Genomic DNA, 15,942 nt, shown 5'->3' with positions numbered 1-15,942 from the left:
TTTTTGACTTGGGGATAAATATTTAATTCTACCTATTTTGGTGTCACTAGGTTGTAAAAATATATCTCCCAAGTTCTGTAATGTGATGTTTAATCTGTTTCGTAATATTAAGAGGCAGAACGACCATTCTTTAAGCTTCTTTGATGAGAATATTGTTACTCGAGGTCAACCCTGATCGAATAGATTTATGAGTAAAAGCGTTCAAGCCATGACCATCATGTCTTTTAAGACGTATCTTGGACTACATTAACTAATATGATTTTTTTTTTAAAGACGGTATACTTATTTGAGAGAGATTTGCCTATTATTTCTAGCAGATCGAAAGACCACGCAGTAAAGAGTCTTTTTCGTTGGATCGTTTTGAGCTGGTTATTTTGAATGCCAAAGTGACTTTTTCCCAGTTTTGCTTCTTTCGGTAGAGAATTGGTGTCAACTCTTTGAGGAGATTTTAATTGCAATCAACTAGCTTCTTCGTTGTGCTTGTGCGTGCATGCATGCACATAATACTGCTTGTGTACCGTGGTGGTTGGAACCGGATGTTCTGAATGTTAGAAGGCAAATTTAAACATTTTACTAAATAACTAACATATATTTTAAATGACACAGAAAACTGTGGGAGTCACACAGCACACACACACACACACACACACACACACACACACACACACACACACACACACCGCAAAGAATTGAAATATACCCATGATGACATTTCAGATATTTTGTGTATGACAGAATGGTTAGCATGCCGGATAAAATGCTCAGTAGCGTTTCTTCCGCCTTCATACATTCTGAGTTCAAATTCCGCCAAGGTCGACCCTGCTATTTATACCTTTGCGGGGCGGGGGCGATAAAATAAGTACTGGGGGATTGGGGTGGGGTGTCATTGGAATCGACATGCTCCCCCCACCCCCACCTCACACGCTAAACTTGCCGACCTTTTGCCAAATTTGAAGCCATTGTTATTAAGACGACGCGCTGGCAGAATCGTTAAAGTATCGGGAAAGAAAATGCTTAACCGCATTTCTTCTGGCTTTACGTTCAAGATACCGCTGGGGTCGATTTTGTCTTTCGATGAAACAAAGTACCAGTCGAGGTCGATGTAATCGATTAGCCCCCCCCCCTACAAAATTGCAGTCCTAGTGCTTATGATAGAAAGTATTATTGAACTGGAAGAATCGTTAGCACGCCGGACAAAGTGCTTAGTGGCATTTCGTCCGTCTTGACATTCTGAGTTCAAATTCCGCCGAGGTCGACTTTGCCTTTCATCCTTTCGCGGGTTGATAAAATAAGTATCGGTTGAGCACTGGGGTCGATGTAATCGGCTTACCCCCTCCCCCGACATTGCTATCCTTGTGCCAGAATTTGAAATTATTATTATTGTTGTTGTTGTTGTGATTATTATTGACGAGCTGGCAGAATCGTTAGTACGCCGGGCGAAATACTTAGCGGTATTTCGTCTGCCGCTACGTTCTGAGTTCAAATTCTGCCGAAGTCGACGGAGTCGATAAATTAAGTGCCAGTGAAACACTGGGGTCGATGTACTCGACTAGTTCCTTCCCGCCAAGTTTGAGGCTTTGTAACTTTAATAGAAAGGATTATTACTGGGGTTGCTGGATAGTTAAATATACGTTTTTGCATTCAATTCGCAGATTTTGGTTTCTAAGTATCTTTTTAGTCAGAGCATATGTGTGATAAAATGTACCCAGTGCATTCTGTAAAACGGACATCCAGTCGAAGAAAAATTTTAAAAAGTACGAAACTAAACAAAAATGACATATGCAATAACAACAGATTCCTAGTTTTCTTTTCTTCTTTGCTATGTCGCAACAAGAGGGACCCCATACGACTCTTACCAGCAGGGGAAAACAAGCATCAATTGATGATAATGACGAGGAGGGTGATGTGTATTCATTTGTTTATTCAAAGCTCAGCTTCCATCCCCGCCATTCTGAATATGCTCTGCTACATTGCATATCAAATATTTTTTACATCTGTTCGCAGATTCAAACACACACACATACACTCTCTCTCTCTCTCTCAACAAAATTATCTCACGCACTCGTTTTATTATTAACTGGTTAAAACGGACACAAAATGCAAAGCGGCATTTCAAGCTTTACACACCGAGGTTGACTTGGCTTTTCACCCCAGTCGAGTACTGGGGTCAGTGTAATCCACAACCCACTTCTCAAAATTGCCGGCCTTCTGCCAAAATTTAGAAAGAATTATAGTTAACTCGTTATCTAGTTAATCATTTGATTGATTAATCAAACTTGATTGTTTTGTTTGATCAACCAATCATTCGATCAATTTATTGGTTGACCGAACGATTGATCAATTGATTAGTTAATTGTTTAATTGGTCAATTAGTAATAATAACGAATTAAATAGAACCAGCATGTGTGTATCTTATTGACCAAATGACCCACACAAGGTACAAAAACCTTCCTATTACGGTTTATCTTTTATCCTTTACTTGTCTGTCATTAGACTGCGGCCATGTTGGGGCACAGCCTTAAAGGGTTTTAGTCGAACAAAATCGGCCCCCAGGACTTATTCTTAGTATGCCTAGTACTTATTCTATCGGTTATTTTAGCCGAACCGCCATGTTACGGGGACGTAAACATACCAACATCGGTTGTCAAGCGGTGGCGGGAGGACAGACACATACATACATACATACTACGGGCTTCTTTCAGTTTTCGTCTACCAAATCCACTCACACGGCTTTGGTCGACCCAAGGCAATAGTAGAAGACACTTGCCCAAGGTGCCACGCAGTGGGACTGAACCCGGAACCATGTAGTTGGGAAGCAAGCTTGTTACCACACAGCCCTCCCAATCCTTGATGCACAGCTTCTGTTATATGGGACTTGTGAATATTTAGCTGGAGAGGAGGCTAGGTTTTAATTTAGGCTTGTGCCTCTCCTCTCGCACCTCCTGGCAGTCTTACGTGTATTTGCACACATACACACACGCGCGCATGGTTAGTTCTACACAACTTGTGTGTGTGTGTGTAACGTTTTGAATGAAAGGCAATGATCTTCTTAGAGTCATGGCTTTTAGAGTGACTGAAGCCCAGCCTGAACATCTGCAAGAAAAATGTGTCTGTGTGTAATGAAGTGTGATTTGAATGGTCTAAATGGTAACCAGTCAACCGTGAAGTGTGCAGTGAGGGGGAATGGAGTCTTTCTTATGTTTTTTTTTTTTCTCACAGGTTTTGATTTCTTTCTCTTTTTTTTTAAATATAATTTTTATCATTGCAGTTTTGGTTGAGTAGAATTTACACTCCTGCAAAATAGTTTCTTCAATATCACCACTCACTCGGTCCTTGGGTGCCTTGAGTGTTGCTTATTCTGTGACAAAAATTCGGGCCTCCATCTCCTGCAATTTCCCACAAGACTGGATGGATCACCATTACTTTTCCTACCGACCGCCGGCACGTGTGTGCATGTTTATTTACATACATACCCGCACACCCACATAAAATCACTGGAATTAAATTACTCAGTCCCGCCATCCTCGTGTAAAGCAATAGCTAAGGTAGTGTTAACATTTTATGTAGTGAGCTTTTAACATATGATTAGAAACATACTGTGAAGGGAACAGGAATTTCTTAGTGGACTTTCACAGCGAAGCATGTAGGGATGTATGTGCGAATTAGACACAGATATATATATATATATATATATATATATATATATATATATATCCTTTCTCTCTCTCCTTGTTTCATTCTGTGTTCCTTTCTGTGGAAGAGCATAGGCTCGAAACGTTAAAGACTTTTTTCAATTCCGGAGAGTTATACTGATACATCTGTTTGTTTTCTACACCAGCTGTCTTCGTCTTTTTTTTTTTGGTAAATTCTCCCCCCCCCCCCCATATATATATATATATATATATATATATATATATATATATATATATATATATATATATACATACACACACACACACACACACACACACACACTAGTTGCAAGCATGGCTGTGTGGTAAGAAGTTTGCTTCTCAACTACGTGGTTCCGGATTCGGTCCCGGAGTCCCGTGCAGACGAAAGTCTTGTGAGTGGATTTGGTAGGTGGAAAATGAAGGAAACCCACGGCGTATGTGTGTGTGTGTGTGTTCACCACCACTTGACAATCGTTGTTGGTTTGTCTACGCCCCCGTAATGTAACGGTTGGGCAAAAGAACTATAGAGTAAGTATTACTCTTCAAAAAAAAAAAAACTGGAGTCGATTCATTCGATTAGACCCTTCAAGGAAGTGCCCCAGCATGGCCGCATGCCAATGACTGAAACAAATCGATGATATATTATATAATGCATACACTTTCGAAGGTAACTGTTCTCTTTGTCTCCAGTCAGTTTCTAGTCGTCTGTAGGTTTTTACAGACGATAAAAACCCGGAGGGATTTATAGAGAAAGAGAGAAACTCGTGTAGTCGCCGTACTCTCTTACCAGTTTCTAAATCCCAATATTTTTGCTGAAGTGTGTTCAGGGACAGAGATTTCACACACAGATATTTAATACTGTCTTTTAAAATGTTTGGCATTAGAAACTAGCTACAGTTGCACAGTCGGTGCTATAACTTACCTAACGGAAGGACGGTGGTGGAGGGGCGAGTACTTGATACTATGTCGATAATATTGTTGGTTAGCAATGTCGGTGATAATGTTTCTCGTGGTATATTATTTGCGTTAGCTGGATTGATAGTAACTGAATAACCGATCTTGCTAACTCTGCTACTCACTGGAGGGTTCACTCACCCGTCTCCTTTATTGGGTGGGGCCCGGCAACGGTAACCACCAGTAACCGTTTTCTTGGGTCTCTGCCATTGGTTTAATTTCATTTCAAAAATTCATAGAAAAATTTAGGTAAGAAAGCTTATGTAAAACTTTCATGCTTTTTCATTTCATTGCTTTTTATACCCCACCTCTCTCTCTCCCCCTCAGACCCTGTGTCTGACTATCACTCTTTCTCTGTCTGCCAGTCTCTCTCTCTGTCTTTGTTTTTCTATTTCTATTACTTACCCCTCTCTCTCTCTCTCCCCTCTTCTTTGCAAGTTGAACTTTACACTTTAACTTTAATCACTTTGTAAATAATAAACTGGTTATATTTAACTACCGTATTTAATAGCTTATCAATGGTTCCCGACTACTTTTGCACCACGGACTGGGGAAACGACGCCAACAAATGCATAATATATAAATTATTACATAAACAATGCAAAAATACCCTGCAAGCTCGCAGCCTATATAATTTTAAAACTTATTCTTTCTCTGCTGCCCGGTTCCAGATGATCCACGGCCTGACCCGGTGGCTGGAGTCCTGGCTAAGAAGATGCACCACTCCCCAAAAATTACAAAACGCCCCTCAGGGTCTCCAATACGAAGTTTGATTTCCCTTAGGCTAATTTTGTAACTGGCGCTCACTTTTTTACTGAACCTGTTCTCTTGAAATCAAGGTGCATCAAATATACCCCGTGTGTCTTGTGTCTGCCATCAAATAGGGTAAGTTTCGGCCAAAGATTCGCCCAGGCCGTGTTTAACTTAATAGCACCACCCGATATAATATGTTAAGTCATTTTTAAGTCAAGTTTTGCGACATTTTTGTCGGTAAGAGAAGCCTATTATATATAAATATAATTTGACTTGTTCCGACTCGAAACAGATATTGTCGGTGTATTGTGGTTATTTGAACCTAGGGTCCGACTAACTGAACTACGTATACAAAAGTAACTAACTAGTGATCTTAGTAACTAACTTTGAATAATAATAAACTGCAGAATGTCGGTCCTTCTGTCATTCAGTGCCTGTCTGTGTGAAGTGTCTGTCTATATAAGCGTCTAATTGTCTGTCTGTGTATATGTATCTGATTGTGTGTGTAAATGTATCTGTCTCCTATATATGTGTGTGAATGCTCGTGTTATGCGAATTTACCTGTCTGTCTGCTCGTGTGCGCGTACGCTCGATTGTCTGTTGCTATGAGCCCCTCTCTCTCCCTCCTCTCTCTCTCTCTCAAATAAATTGTTGCATGGAATTTAATTAATACGTATAAATATTCAAATAAGTACGATAATATCTAACACACATATTCCGTATAAGCAAACACACACACACACACACACAATGTGCGTGACCTAAATATCAGCTTCATTCAAAGAAAAGAAAAGCAGGGAAAAGGCAAAAAGTAAGAAAGGTGTATGTTGTAATATTTAAAAGAGAGACAGAGAGAGATTCAAGAAAAGAAACTACATCGTTATGACAAGTCTAAGTCTTCAGCCTTTCCGTCGTTCCTTTTAGTAGTTTGGTTTGAAGAGAACATCATCATCATCATCATTTCGTAGTTCTCATTCTTCACGTCCTCATTATTTCTTTTATTTAATATCTTTCTTTGTTTTTTCGCATTTGTTCTTTAAATTATAAATGTACAACACACACATACCTTACACGCACATATCTAATTACTTGCACACACACACATTTCAACCAATCGGTGTCAGAGCCTGATTTATTTGAATAAGGAGGAGGGGGTGGGGTTCCTCTAGATCCTAACTGAAAGTCGGATCCTGGTCGACTGCCCTCCACCCCTTTCCACCTACCCACCATCCATACACTATTTACATGTGAGATATAATAGAAATCCTTTATTGTTATTTAGTCTTTCTTATATCTCATCTACTTGTCTGAAATAACGAAAAAAGAAAATTAAAAAAAAGGGGGGGAATTCTTTTACTTTGGAAGATTTTTTGAATAAACAAGAAATTAGAATCACAACAATAATAAATAAAATTGAAAATGCTAAATAAAAAAAATATTCGTGGCTTCTATTTGAGAAAGAAATTAATCTTCCATGTGTATATACTTGTAATGCACTATATATATATATATATATATATATATATATATATATATATATATATATACACACATACATGTATATTTATATAGTCTAGTTGTTTATCATACATATATGCTTGTATGTTTATTATGTACACACGTTAATATATACATATTTTGTTATGTACATGCACACGCTGTCCATACATTTATGTGTATGTCTGCGTATGTAAAGGGAAAAGAAATGTGTATGTTAATTATGCATGTGTACACAAGTTTATACATATATGTCTATTATACTTTGCATACAAATAATATACGTACATCTGTGAGTGTGCATGTGAAAGAGAATGTGTATGTGTATGTGTGTGTGTGTGTGTGTGTGTGTGTGTGTACATAACTTATTTAATTTTGAGAAAAAAATGGAAAATAAATTTGGTAAAGGAAGATATGGATTTTTAATGATATATTAGGAACGCAGCCTTTGTGTGTGGCATTCTGTATTCACTAGCATCTTTTTTAATCACTATAGAGTAACAAGTGAGTTCCTAGCTAAAATGAGCGCTTGCCTGGATGTGTGGTTATGGCGTTCCTTTTGCAACCACCATTCTTGGATAGATCTTAATGTGCAACACGCCACTAGGCTAGCGTCTTCTCTCAAGGCCTCAGCTCAACCCGAACTCGAGAGAAATTAGATTCACAAAACTCCAGAGGTCTATCTGATGGATGAACATGTTTTAGGGTGGTGTCACGAGGCGTTTTGCTGACGCTTGAGTTCAGCTGGTCAACGAAGACATATTCCTTTGGCTGCGTGAATAATAGTTGAAATAAACTGTAATATTTTGTGCTGGTTATAAAGATATTTGGTGTTAGCAAATTGTGATGAACACCATTGATAATTGCTGAATGAGAGGAGAGGAAAACTGCACTGGAAATATAGAAAGCCGTGTGACATCAGGTGGTCAGTCCAAAATATATGAAGTCGTCTGCCCAAATTGCTGAAGCGATCAACAGTCCATTGGCCATCTGCCTGGCATGAATAGGTGTGTGAGTCAGTCAGCCACCTTCATCTCACAGCAATTAGGAAAGTGTCAAAAACGGTTCTTATTGGAGACAAGAAGTCAAACTTTAGAACATTCAAGGAAACTATATCACTCCACAGCTTCATGGTGATTGGTCAGTTTATAGTCTGATCACATGAAATTGCTGTGGTTCACTGATGGCGTCTGACCAAGTATCTAGGCGGCTAGGTTTTGAATCCCCACTACAGTGGTAACCCAGATAATCACAACCGCGCAGTCCTCGGGTACCGTTTTAGTAGAGTCCAATATGAAGCAAGAATTTAGGCCCAGGTCTGTGAGTAACATAAAGTTGGGATGCACTGATTCTAACTGCATTCACCAAGCTTTTTTTTTTTTTTTTTTTACTTCTTTCAGTTATTAGACTATGGTCATGCTGGAGCACCACCTTGAAGGGTTTTTTTTAGTCAAATAGTTCATCCTCAGTACTTATTTTTTAGGTGTGGTACTTATTCTACTGGTGCCTTTTTGCTGAACCATTAAGTTACAGAGATATAAACAAACTAGCATGGGGTCAAGCACACACACACACACATGTATATAAATGATGGGCTTCACCCACAAGGCATTGGTTGAACCATTACTATAATAAAAATCACTTGCCCAAGGTATTGTGCTGTGAGACTGAACCCAAACCCACATGGTTACAAAACAAGCTTGTTAACCACACAGCCATCACTATGCCTATATAAAGACAATTTTTTTTTTCTGAAATGCCTGTTTATTCCATTTCTTTTAGCTCTTATTCCTCTGTCCTATATAAGGAATCAATATAAAATTCAGGCTTTGTTTTCTGGGTAATTAATTGATGAGAGAGAGAGAGAGAATCTATTTTGTCTTTTATCTCTGATGGAGTAAAATATATGTAATGTACTAATACTCTTCTTTTAAGCTTTTTTATACCAACTCACTAAGTGTTCGTATTTGAATTAAAACCTCAATTAAAAAAGTCTCATTACAGCATTAATGAGAGATAATGAGGATTCTGTTCTACATTTGAACCAGTCTTTTATTTTTTTACTTGTTTTAGTCATTAGATTGTGGCCATGCTGGGGCACTGCCTTGAGTGTGGTCATGCTCGAGCACTACCTTAATGTTTTCTTTTTTTACATATAATTAATTTTTGTTATTAATTGTTTTTTTCTTCTTGTATATTTCCAGATTTGAAACCCTGACCAACCAATCCATTCATTGGTTTATTATGGCAACAGTAATCGAGTAAAACTAAAAAGGAGGAAAAAAAAACAAAAAAGAAAAGAACCCCTTTTTCTCACAAAAAGAAAAGAAAGGGGTGAGAGAGAGAGAAACATAACAGAAATCTGTCCAAAAAGTTCCGATGTGTTTTAACCGTTGAAGTTATGGAGACATCGGAGCTGTCACCACCACACGTAAACCACCCACTTCCACAATTAATGTTTAGAACCACAGTGTTCCCAAACAATATAAGCATGAGCCCGAGTCGGAGGCCTGCACGCTGTGCCAAGATTGATTATGACTACACAGTCATTCCAGCTGTGATATGTTCCATGTGTTTTCTCTTTGGAATTGTCTACACATTCTTTGGTAAGTTTACTAGGTGACCCTTATATCGTGTCCTTTTACTTGCCTATCCTTTTTTTCTTCTTGTTTCTCTTTCTCTTTCTCTTGTTCTCTCTTTCTCTTTCCTTTGCTCTGTCTCTTTCTTGTTGTCTCTCTCTCTCTCTCTCTCTCATTCCCTTTTGTTATCTCTCTCTTTCTCTTACACTCTCACCCTCTCTCTTACTCTCTCTTTCCCCCCTATGCCCTCTCTCACACGCATTCTGCTTTGGTTTGAGTTTTTGGTCTTAAGCTTCCGTTCTCACTGCTTTCCATTTCCCTAGCTGATTCATTCTTATACCTTGTGCATGCACCCCCACCCCTATTTTACTTATCTTCCATCATCATTACCACCGTCACTATAATTTTATGTCCGTTTACCCATGGGTACGGCAGATATCCTCCACCACAGGATTTTGAGATTCGTTGCAATCCTTTGTCATCTTCTCCTTGAGCTCCTTTTATCTCGATATCAGCCTTCATCACTGCTTTCTACATCTCCCTTGGATCACTTGATCCTTCTTCACCATCAACCCCTACAAAAAGGGGATACAATAGAACTTGCTCTACAGAAGATCTCCTGGAGCAATAATACAGACTCACCCAAACACAAAGGCGTTGTCTGTAAGTCAAAACTCTGCCTGCAGATTTTATTCCTCAATTTTAAGTAAAGATGAGGCTGTACAGTTGAGAAGCTTGCTTCCCAACCAAATGGTTCCGGGTTCAGTCCCACTGCATGGCACTTTGGGCTCGTGTCTTCTGCCATAGCCCTGGGTCGATCACTTCCTTGCGAGCAGATTTGCTTGATGAAAGTGAAAAAAGCCACCATCTGTGTGTGTGTGTATACCTTTGTCTTGATATCACATGGTGGTTGTAAACAAGTATCATTGTCATACAAGTGAAGGTGTTCATTCCCATTGTTCTATGGGAAATATTACCTTGCTTGGAAACAGGTGAGGGCTGGTGACAGGGAGGGGCATCTTGTGGACTTCCATTTTAAATTGAGTTTCTTCAAGTTCAAATAGCTCTTGGGTTGACTTTTCGTTTCATTTCCTCTTGAATCTACCATCATCATTATCACATTAATGTCCACTTGTCCATGCTTACATGGGTCAGAGAGAATTTATTGAGACAGATTTTCTACGGCTGAAAATTGTTTCCAAGCAAGGTAATATTTTCCCATGGCCAGACATGCTTTTCCAGAATACTGCAAATGAATGATGCTGCTTTGAATAACAGTTGACAACCATTTTACAACAATCACGCAGTGTTGAGACGAGGACACACACACACACGAGAGTATTCTTTCAGTTTCTCCCTACCAAATCCACTGAGAAAGCTTTCGTCAGTTTGGGGCTATGACAGAAGACACCTGCCCAAGGTGCTATTATTATTATTATTTTCAAGGTGATGAATTAGCAGAATTGTTAGCACGCTGGGTGAAATGCTTAGTGGTATTTCGTCCATCTTTACATTCTGAGTTCAAATTCTGCCGAGGTCGACTTTGCCTTTCATCCTTTCGGGGTTGATTAAATAAGTACCAGTTATGCACTGGGATCGATGTAATCAACTTAATCCTCCCCAACATTCAAATTCTGCCAAGGTCGACTTTGCCTTTCATCCTTTCGGGATCGATAAATTAAGTGCAGTTACGCACTGGGGTCGATGTAATCGACTTAATCCCTTTGTCTGAGTGAATTTTCGAGACATTTTATACACCATCAAATATCGTAATTTATCTAAGGCATCATTATTTTATATAACCTTTTTTTTTTTAAACAGCTGGGTGTAATTCGAGGGAAATTTAGCTGCTATTTCTAGCAAGTTTACTGACCTCATAAACATTTCTTCAATGGCTCATGTAATTGTTTTGAAATACATAGATGTTATTGGTGAACAGCCTGAAAATGCTCCAGGCCTTCTTAACCTTAAATTTTACCATGCTGTACAGAATTTAACCTAGTTTAACGCATTACTAACTCGCTTCTCCTTGCTTCTTAGCATACCATATTATATCATCGCATAATTATATATAATGTTCTTATAGCTTTGTTCTAACAAATCTGTGTTTAAGTAATCAACCCCTTTTTATTCTTATTCAACATGAAACTTAACAGCTTTCAAATTGAGACCTTCATAGAAATAAACTCAAGTACACCTGCCTATTTTCTTCATTACCTTGTTTGGTCTTTTGTCTCTAAGCTCTGAAGTCTTGGGATTATAATATTTTGCATTATTAGACTTATCTTTTAGAGATAAAACCTTTTCTTTTAAATTAAGGATTAGTTTAGTCTTTGGTTGCCGTCATGTGTTTTTGTGAGTAATTATAGTAAACAAGGTCTCTCTCTCCATATGCACACACACACACACACACACGCCATATGTGCAGGTATGAGTGTGTACTACCCAAGCATGTGGTCCCAGGTTCAGTCCCACCAAGAGGCACCTAGAAAGGCGGCGAGCTGGAAGAAACATTAGCACGCCAGGCAAAACGCTTAGCGGTATTTTGCCTGCCGCTACGTTCTGAGTTCAAATTCCGCTGAGGTCGACTTTGCCTTTCATCCTTTCGGGGTCGATTAAATAAGTACCAGTTATGCAATGGGGTCGATATAATCGACTTAATCCGTTTGTCTGTCCTTGTTTGTCCTTTCTGTGTGCAGCCCCTTGTGGGCAGTAAAGAAATAAGAAGAGGCCAAGTGCCTTCTGCTATAACCTCAAAGCCTTGTGAGAGGACTTGAATGATAGAAATAGAAAGCTTGTCATAGGTAGGTAGATTGTGTCTGCCCTTGTCTTGACATCAGTTGATGGTTGTAAAAAGAAGCATCGCCCTCATGCAATCACGGATGTCCATTTCCAGTCCTCTATGGAAAATGTGTTGCTATGAAAAAACATTTCCTTGCTTGGAAACAGGTGAGGGTTGGTGATAGGAAGGGCACCCAACCATAGAATATCTACCTCAACAAATTCTGTCTGACCCATGCAAGCATGGAAGACTGAACATTAATTGATGCTGATTATTTATGTATGTATAACCATGTTACATGTATACTTTAAACCCACAAATATTTTTTGTCTTTTACTTTCAGGTTACCGATTCTTCAAGGCTGTCATGTTCTTAACTGGTTTCATCTTTGGCACAGTGGTTGTATATATAGTTTGTATAGAAGAGACAGTATTGCCGAAAGAGGCAAACATTGGCATTGCAGTGGGTGCCGGCATAATCTGCGGACTAATTACCATGTTGGTCCAGTATGTTGGACTTTTTCTGACCGGATTCCACTTTGGCGTCGGTCTCTCGACCGGAGTGTTGGTCACTGTGGACCAGTTCTATAACATTGCCAACAAATGGATACCAATCGGCGTTCTCATTGGTGTTGGTATTTTATTTGCGCTGCTGACTCTCAAGTTCCAAAAGGCAGGCACCATTGTCGGTACAAGCGTCTTTGGTGCCGCCTTGATGGCAATTTGCCTGGACTATTTTATAGAAAAATTCCTGATCGTGAACTATGTGTGGGAGTGTATCAAAGTGGAGGATTCTGATCCTCCCTGTTGGTACAGCTGGCTGATTCTCGGTTGCTGGCCTTTCTGTTTCCTTGTAGGCTCCTTGACCCAGTGGAGAATAACAGGACAGAGCTCAGACCATCACGAAAGTAAGTAATTTTTAAGATGTGTGTGTGTGCACTTGCCTGTATGTGTTTGTGTATATGTGAGTGCTTGTACCTTTGTGTGCGTGTATCTATGATATAACTAACAGTTGTAGGGTTTTAAACAAGGAGTTAATCTAGATCTATGGAAGAGAGTATATTTACACACAAACAATCACATCACAGAGTTAATGAGGGGACTCTGCATGGTTGCTTCATTTTGCTAGAAATACAAGTAAACCACCTTCATATCGTATCATATCATCATAAAAGAAGAGCAATTTGGATAACATAGTTACAGTAGACTGTCTAAAAATTAGAATGGATGGTCATAGCTGGAAAGCCTTTAACCAAGCACCTTCTGGATCAGGATTAAACAACATACACATACACACACAAAACACATTTATGCACATTCATGCTCACACATACACACAGATACACTTATGCACAACCCAGCTAAACATCAATTTACTGTAACCCACCCCCTTCACTCCATGTCAGAATGGAAGAATGAATGTTAAAATGATGATGGTCATGTATTTAGGAGTAAAGGGCCTCAATTAGAAGCTTCTATCAATATTTATATAAGAGATAATTAATGCTAAGTTATGAAGCCTTTTACTAGAGTGTTCAAACTCCAACCAAACAAAAAAATAAGTTACTTGGTTTACTAAATCCCTCTAAATTTTAGTTTTCAAAATTCTTTAAAAGACAATGGAAAATTTGTGGGTGGGAATAAATCAAGTACACTGGCCCTTGTGCTCAACTGGTCCTTATTTTATCAATCCCAAAAGTATGAAAGGCAAAATTGACCTTGGCAGGACTTGAATTCAAACCTTAAAGACGGATGAAATAACACTAAGCATTTTGACCCAGGGCTGTGAAGTCGAAACTCCTCTACTTTTGGCACCTCTGACTTCTCTTCACATAATTAAGTGATTACGGTCTACATATCTCATAAAGCATATACATACACTTGTATTTTGAGTAGGCCTATAGGTTATAACAGCACATGACCTTGCAGGTGGTACCCAGTTAGAATTTTCTTCGGGTCAAGTAGCCCATATGCTCAAAAGGTCCCTAAATAAGGATTGTTTGAGGATGTTGAACGAAACACTCATGTTTCCAAAGGCGAATTATCCAAACCCCAAAGAATTCCTTTCAACACATGGCTATGATGCTCCCCCACTACTTCTGCTCATGATCAGAGATGCACATATCGTCAGCCACCAAGGGACATGCTCAAATGGTTAAGGTCAAACAACTGACAAGCAAATCTGTGGTATTGAGCAGAATATTTGTTGTATTCCATCTTTTATACCAGGACAAAACAATGTACATGATAACACTTCCAATCAAGAGCCACTGCCTGGTACTGCATCAGAGCATTATTATTATTATTATTATTTTGTGTAACGAACATATGAAACCCAGACAAAGTATAGATATGACCATATGGTTAACAAGTTTGTTTTCCAACCACATTGTTTCAAGTTCTGTCCCACTGTGTGGAAACTTGGGCAAGGGTCTTCAATGAGAGCACCAAGCCAACCAAAACCTTGCAAGTGAAATTGATTGCTGGAAGCTAAAAGTAACTGCTTGTCATATATGTATATATGTGTGTATATAACTGTGCATTAGTGTGTATATGTTTGCATCTCCTGAATATCATGAGCTTGATGTAAATGAATGTCTTTCATTTCCAATCATCTAATCATCTGTAGAGAATTGTCTGCCCGTGAGGAAGTATTACTTTGGAAACAGATGAGGGTTGGTGACAGGAAGAGCATTCAGCTGAAGAAAAATCTGCCTCAGTAAATTGTCCAACCCATGCAAGCATGGAAAAGTGGTGTATGTGTGTGAGTGAATGGATTCGTATCTTCTTCATCTTTACATGTGTTGGCTGATGGTAAACAATGGTCTTACTGACAAGTCCATTTGGTTCTTGTTCTCAACGCAACCATGTCTGAACTGTTTGTTGGTCAATAGACTGGTTGGTTATTGCCTTGCTTGGAAACAAATGAAGATTGGCATCAGGAATGGCATCTGATCATAGAAAACTCCACTCTAGAAAACCGTCCCCTGACCCATGCAGGCATGAAAAAGTAGACATTAAAATCATGATAACAATTTTTCTTTTTCAACAGCCCAACACCATTTTTATAATGGTGATGGTGGTAGTAGTGGTGATAGTATTAGTGGTGGAGGTGGGAGGGGGGAAATTGGGTTTGCCTGTTGTCCTATCTTCTCCCACTATCACCCACAGCTGTTACTAGATGCTCAATTGATATTCAATTTTACTTTATCTCTTTCGATTATTTATTCATGTTGAACAAAAGAAAAACGCCAGCTGACTCTTCGTGTGTGTGTGTGTGTGTGTGTGTGTGTGTATGTATGCAATTACGTATACATGCATATGAATACCTACCCTACCTTTTCGACAATATCCTCACCATCATGCCCCTCCCCTCACAGACACACACCCTTATGATATTGCATAACACTGTGGCACACAACATTCATAACAGACAAATAAATGAGGTATCCTCTACATGATTGCTAGACCTGCTAGAAATAGCACACACAACACCCTCAAAAGTCATCTTTCTGGTTTAAAATAAAATTGAAGAAATACATTGGCTAATGTAGTTTTCAGAGTGCAACAAGACTGGATGGTCACGATTTGGACTGCCTTGAAAATTTAGAAAAGGTTGTATGCTAACTCTGTGAAGCAGTTATATGGTAGTCACTTGATGTACTAGAAATAGCAGTCAGATATCATTTAAATCCCACCCTACA

At 39.0% G+C, this 15,942-nt stretch overlaps 1 protein-coding gene across 13 annotated transcripts in view; it reads left to right on the top strand.

Moving 5' to 3' along the window:
- The window catches only part of LOC106880637 (transmembrane protein 198), a 140,612-nt gene that overhangs the window by 97,869 nt on the left and 26,801 nt on the right, over nt 1-15,942 (top strand). For 12 of the 13 annotated variants that reach the window (XM_052970387.2, XM_052970389.2, XM_052970386.2 and 9 more), the window contains 2 exons: nt 9,083-9,484; nt 12,583-13,146. In XM_052970387.2, coding sequence (XP_052826347.1) covers nt 9,280-9,484; nt 12,583-13,146 — 769 coding nt within the window. In that variant the 5' untranslated portion in view covers nt 9,083-9,279. Of the gene's footprint in view, nt 1-3,273; nt 3,546-9,082; nt 9,485-12,582; nt 13,147-15,942 lie in introns of those variants that run through there. The other variant, XM_089357044.1, reaches the window with a different exon arrangement.

The sequence above is a fragment of the Octopus bimaculoides genome, chromosome 9 (genome assembly GCF_046866305.1).
Source record: "Octopus bimaculoides isolate indiv1 chromosome 9, ASM4686630v1, whole genome shotgun sequence".
In the NCBI taxonomy this organism is placed as follows: domain Eukaryota; kingdom Metazoa; phylum Mollusca; class Cephalopoda; order Octopoda; family Octopodidae; genus Octopus; species Octopus bimaculoides.
This window is presented reverse-complemented; position numbering and strand designations above follow the sequence as displayed.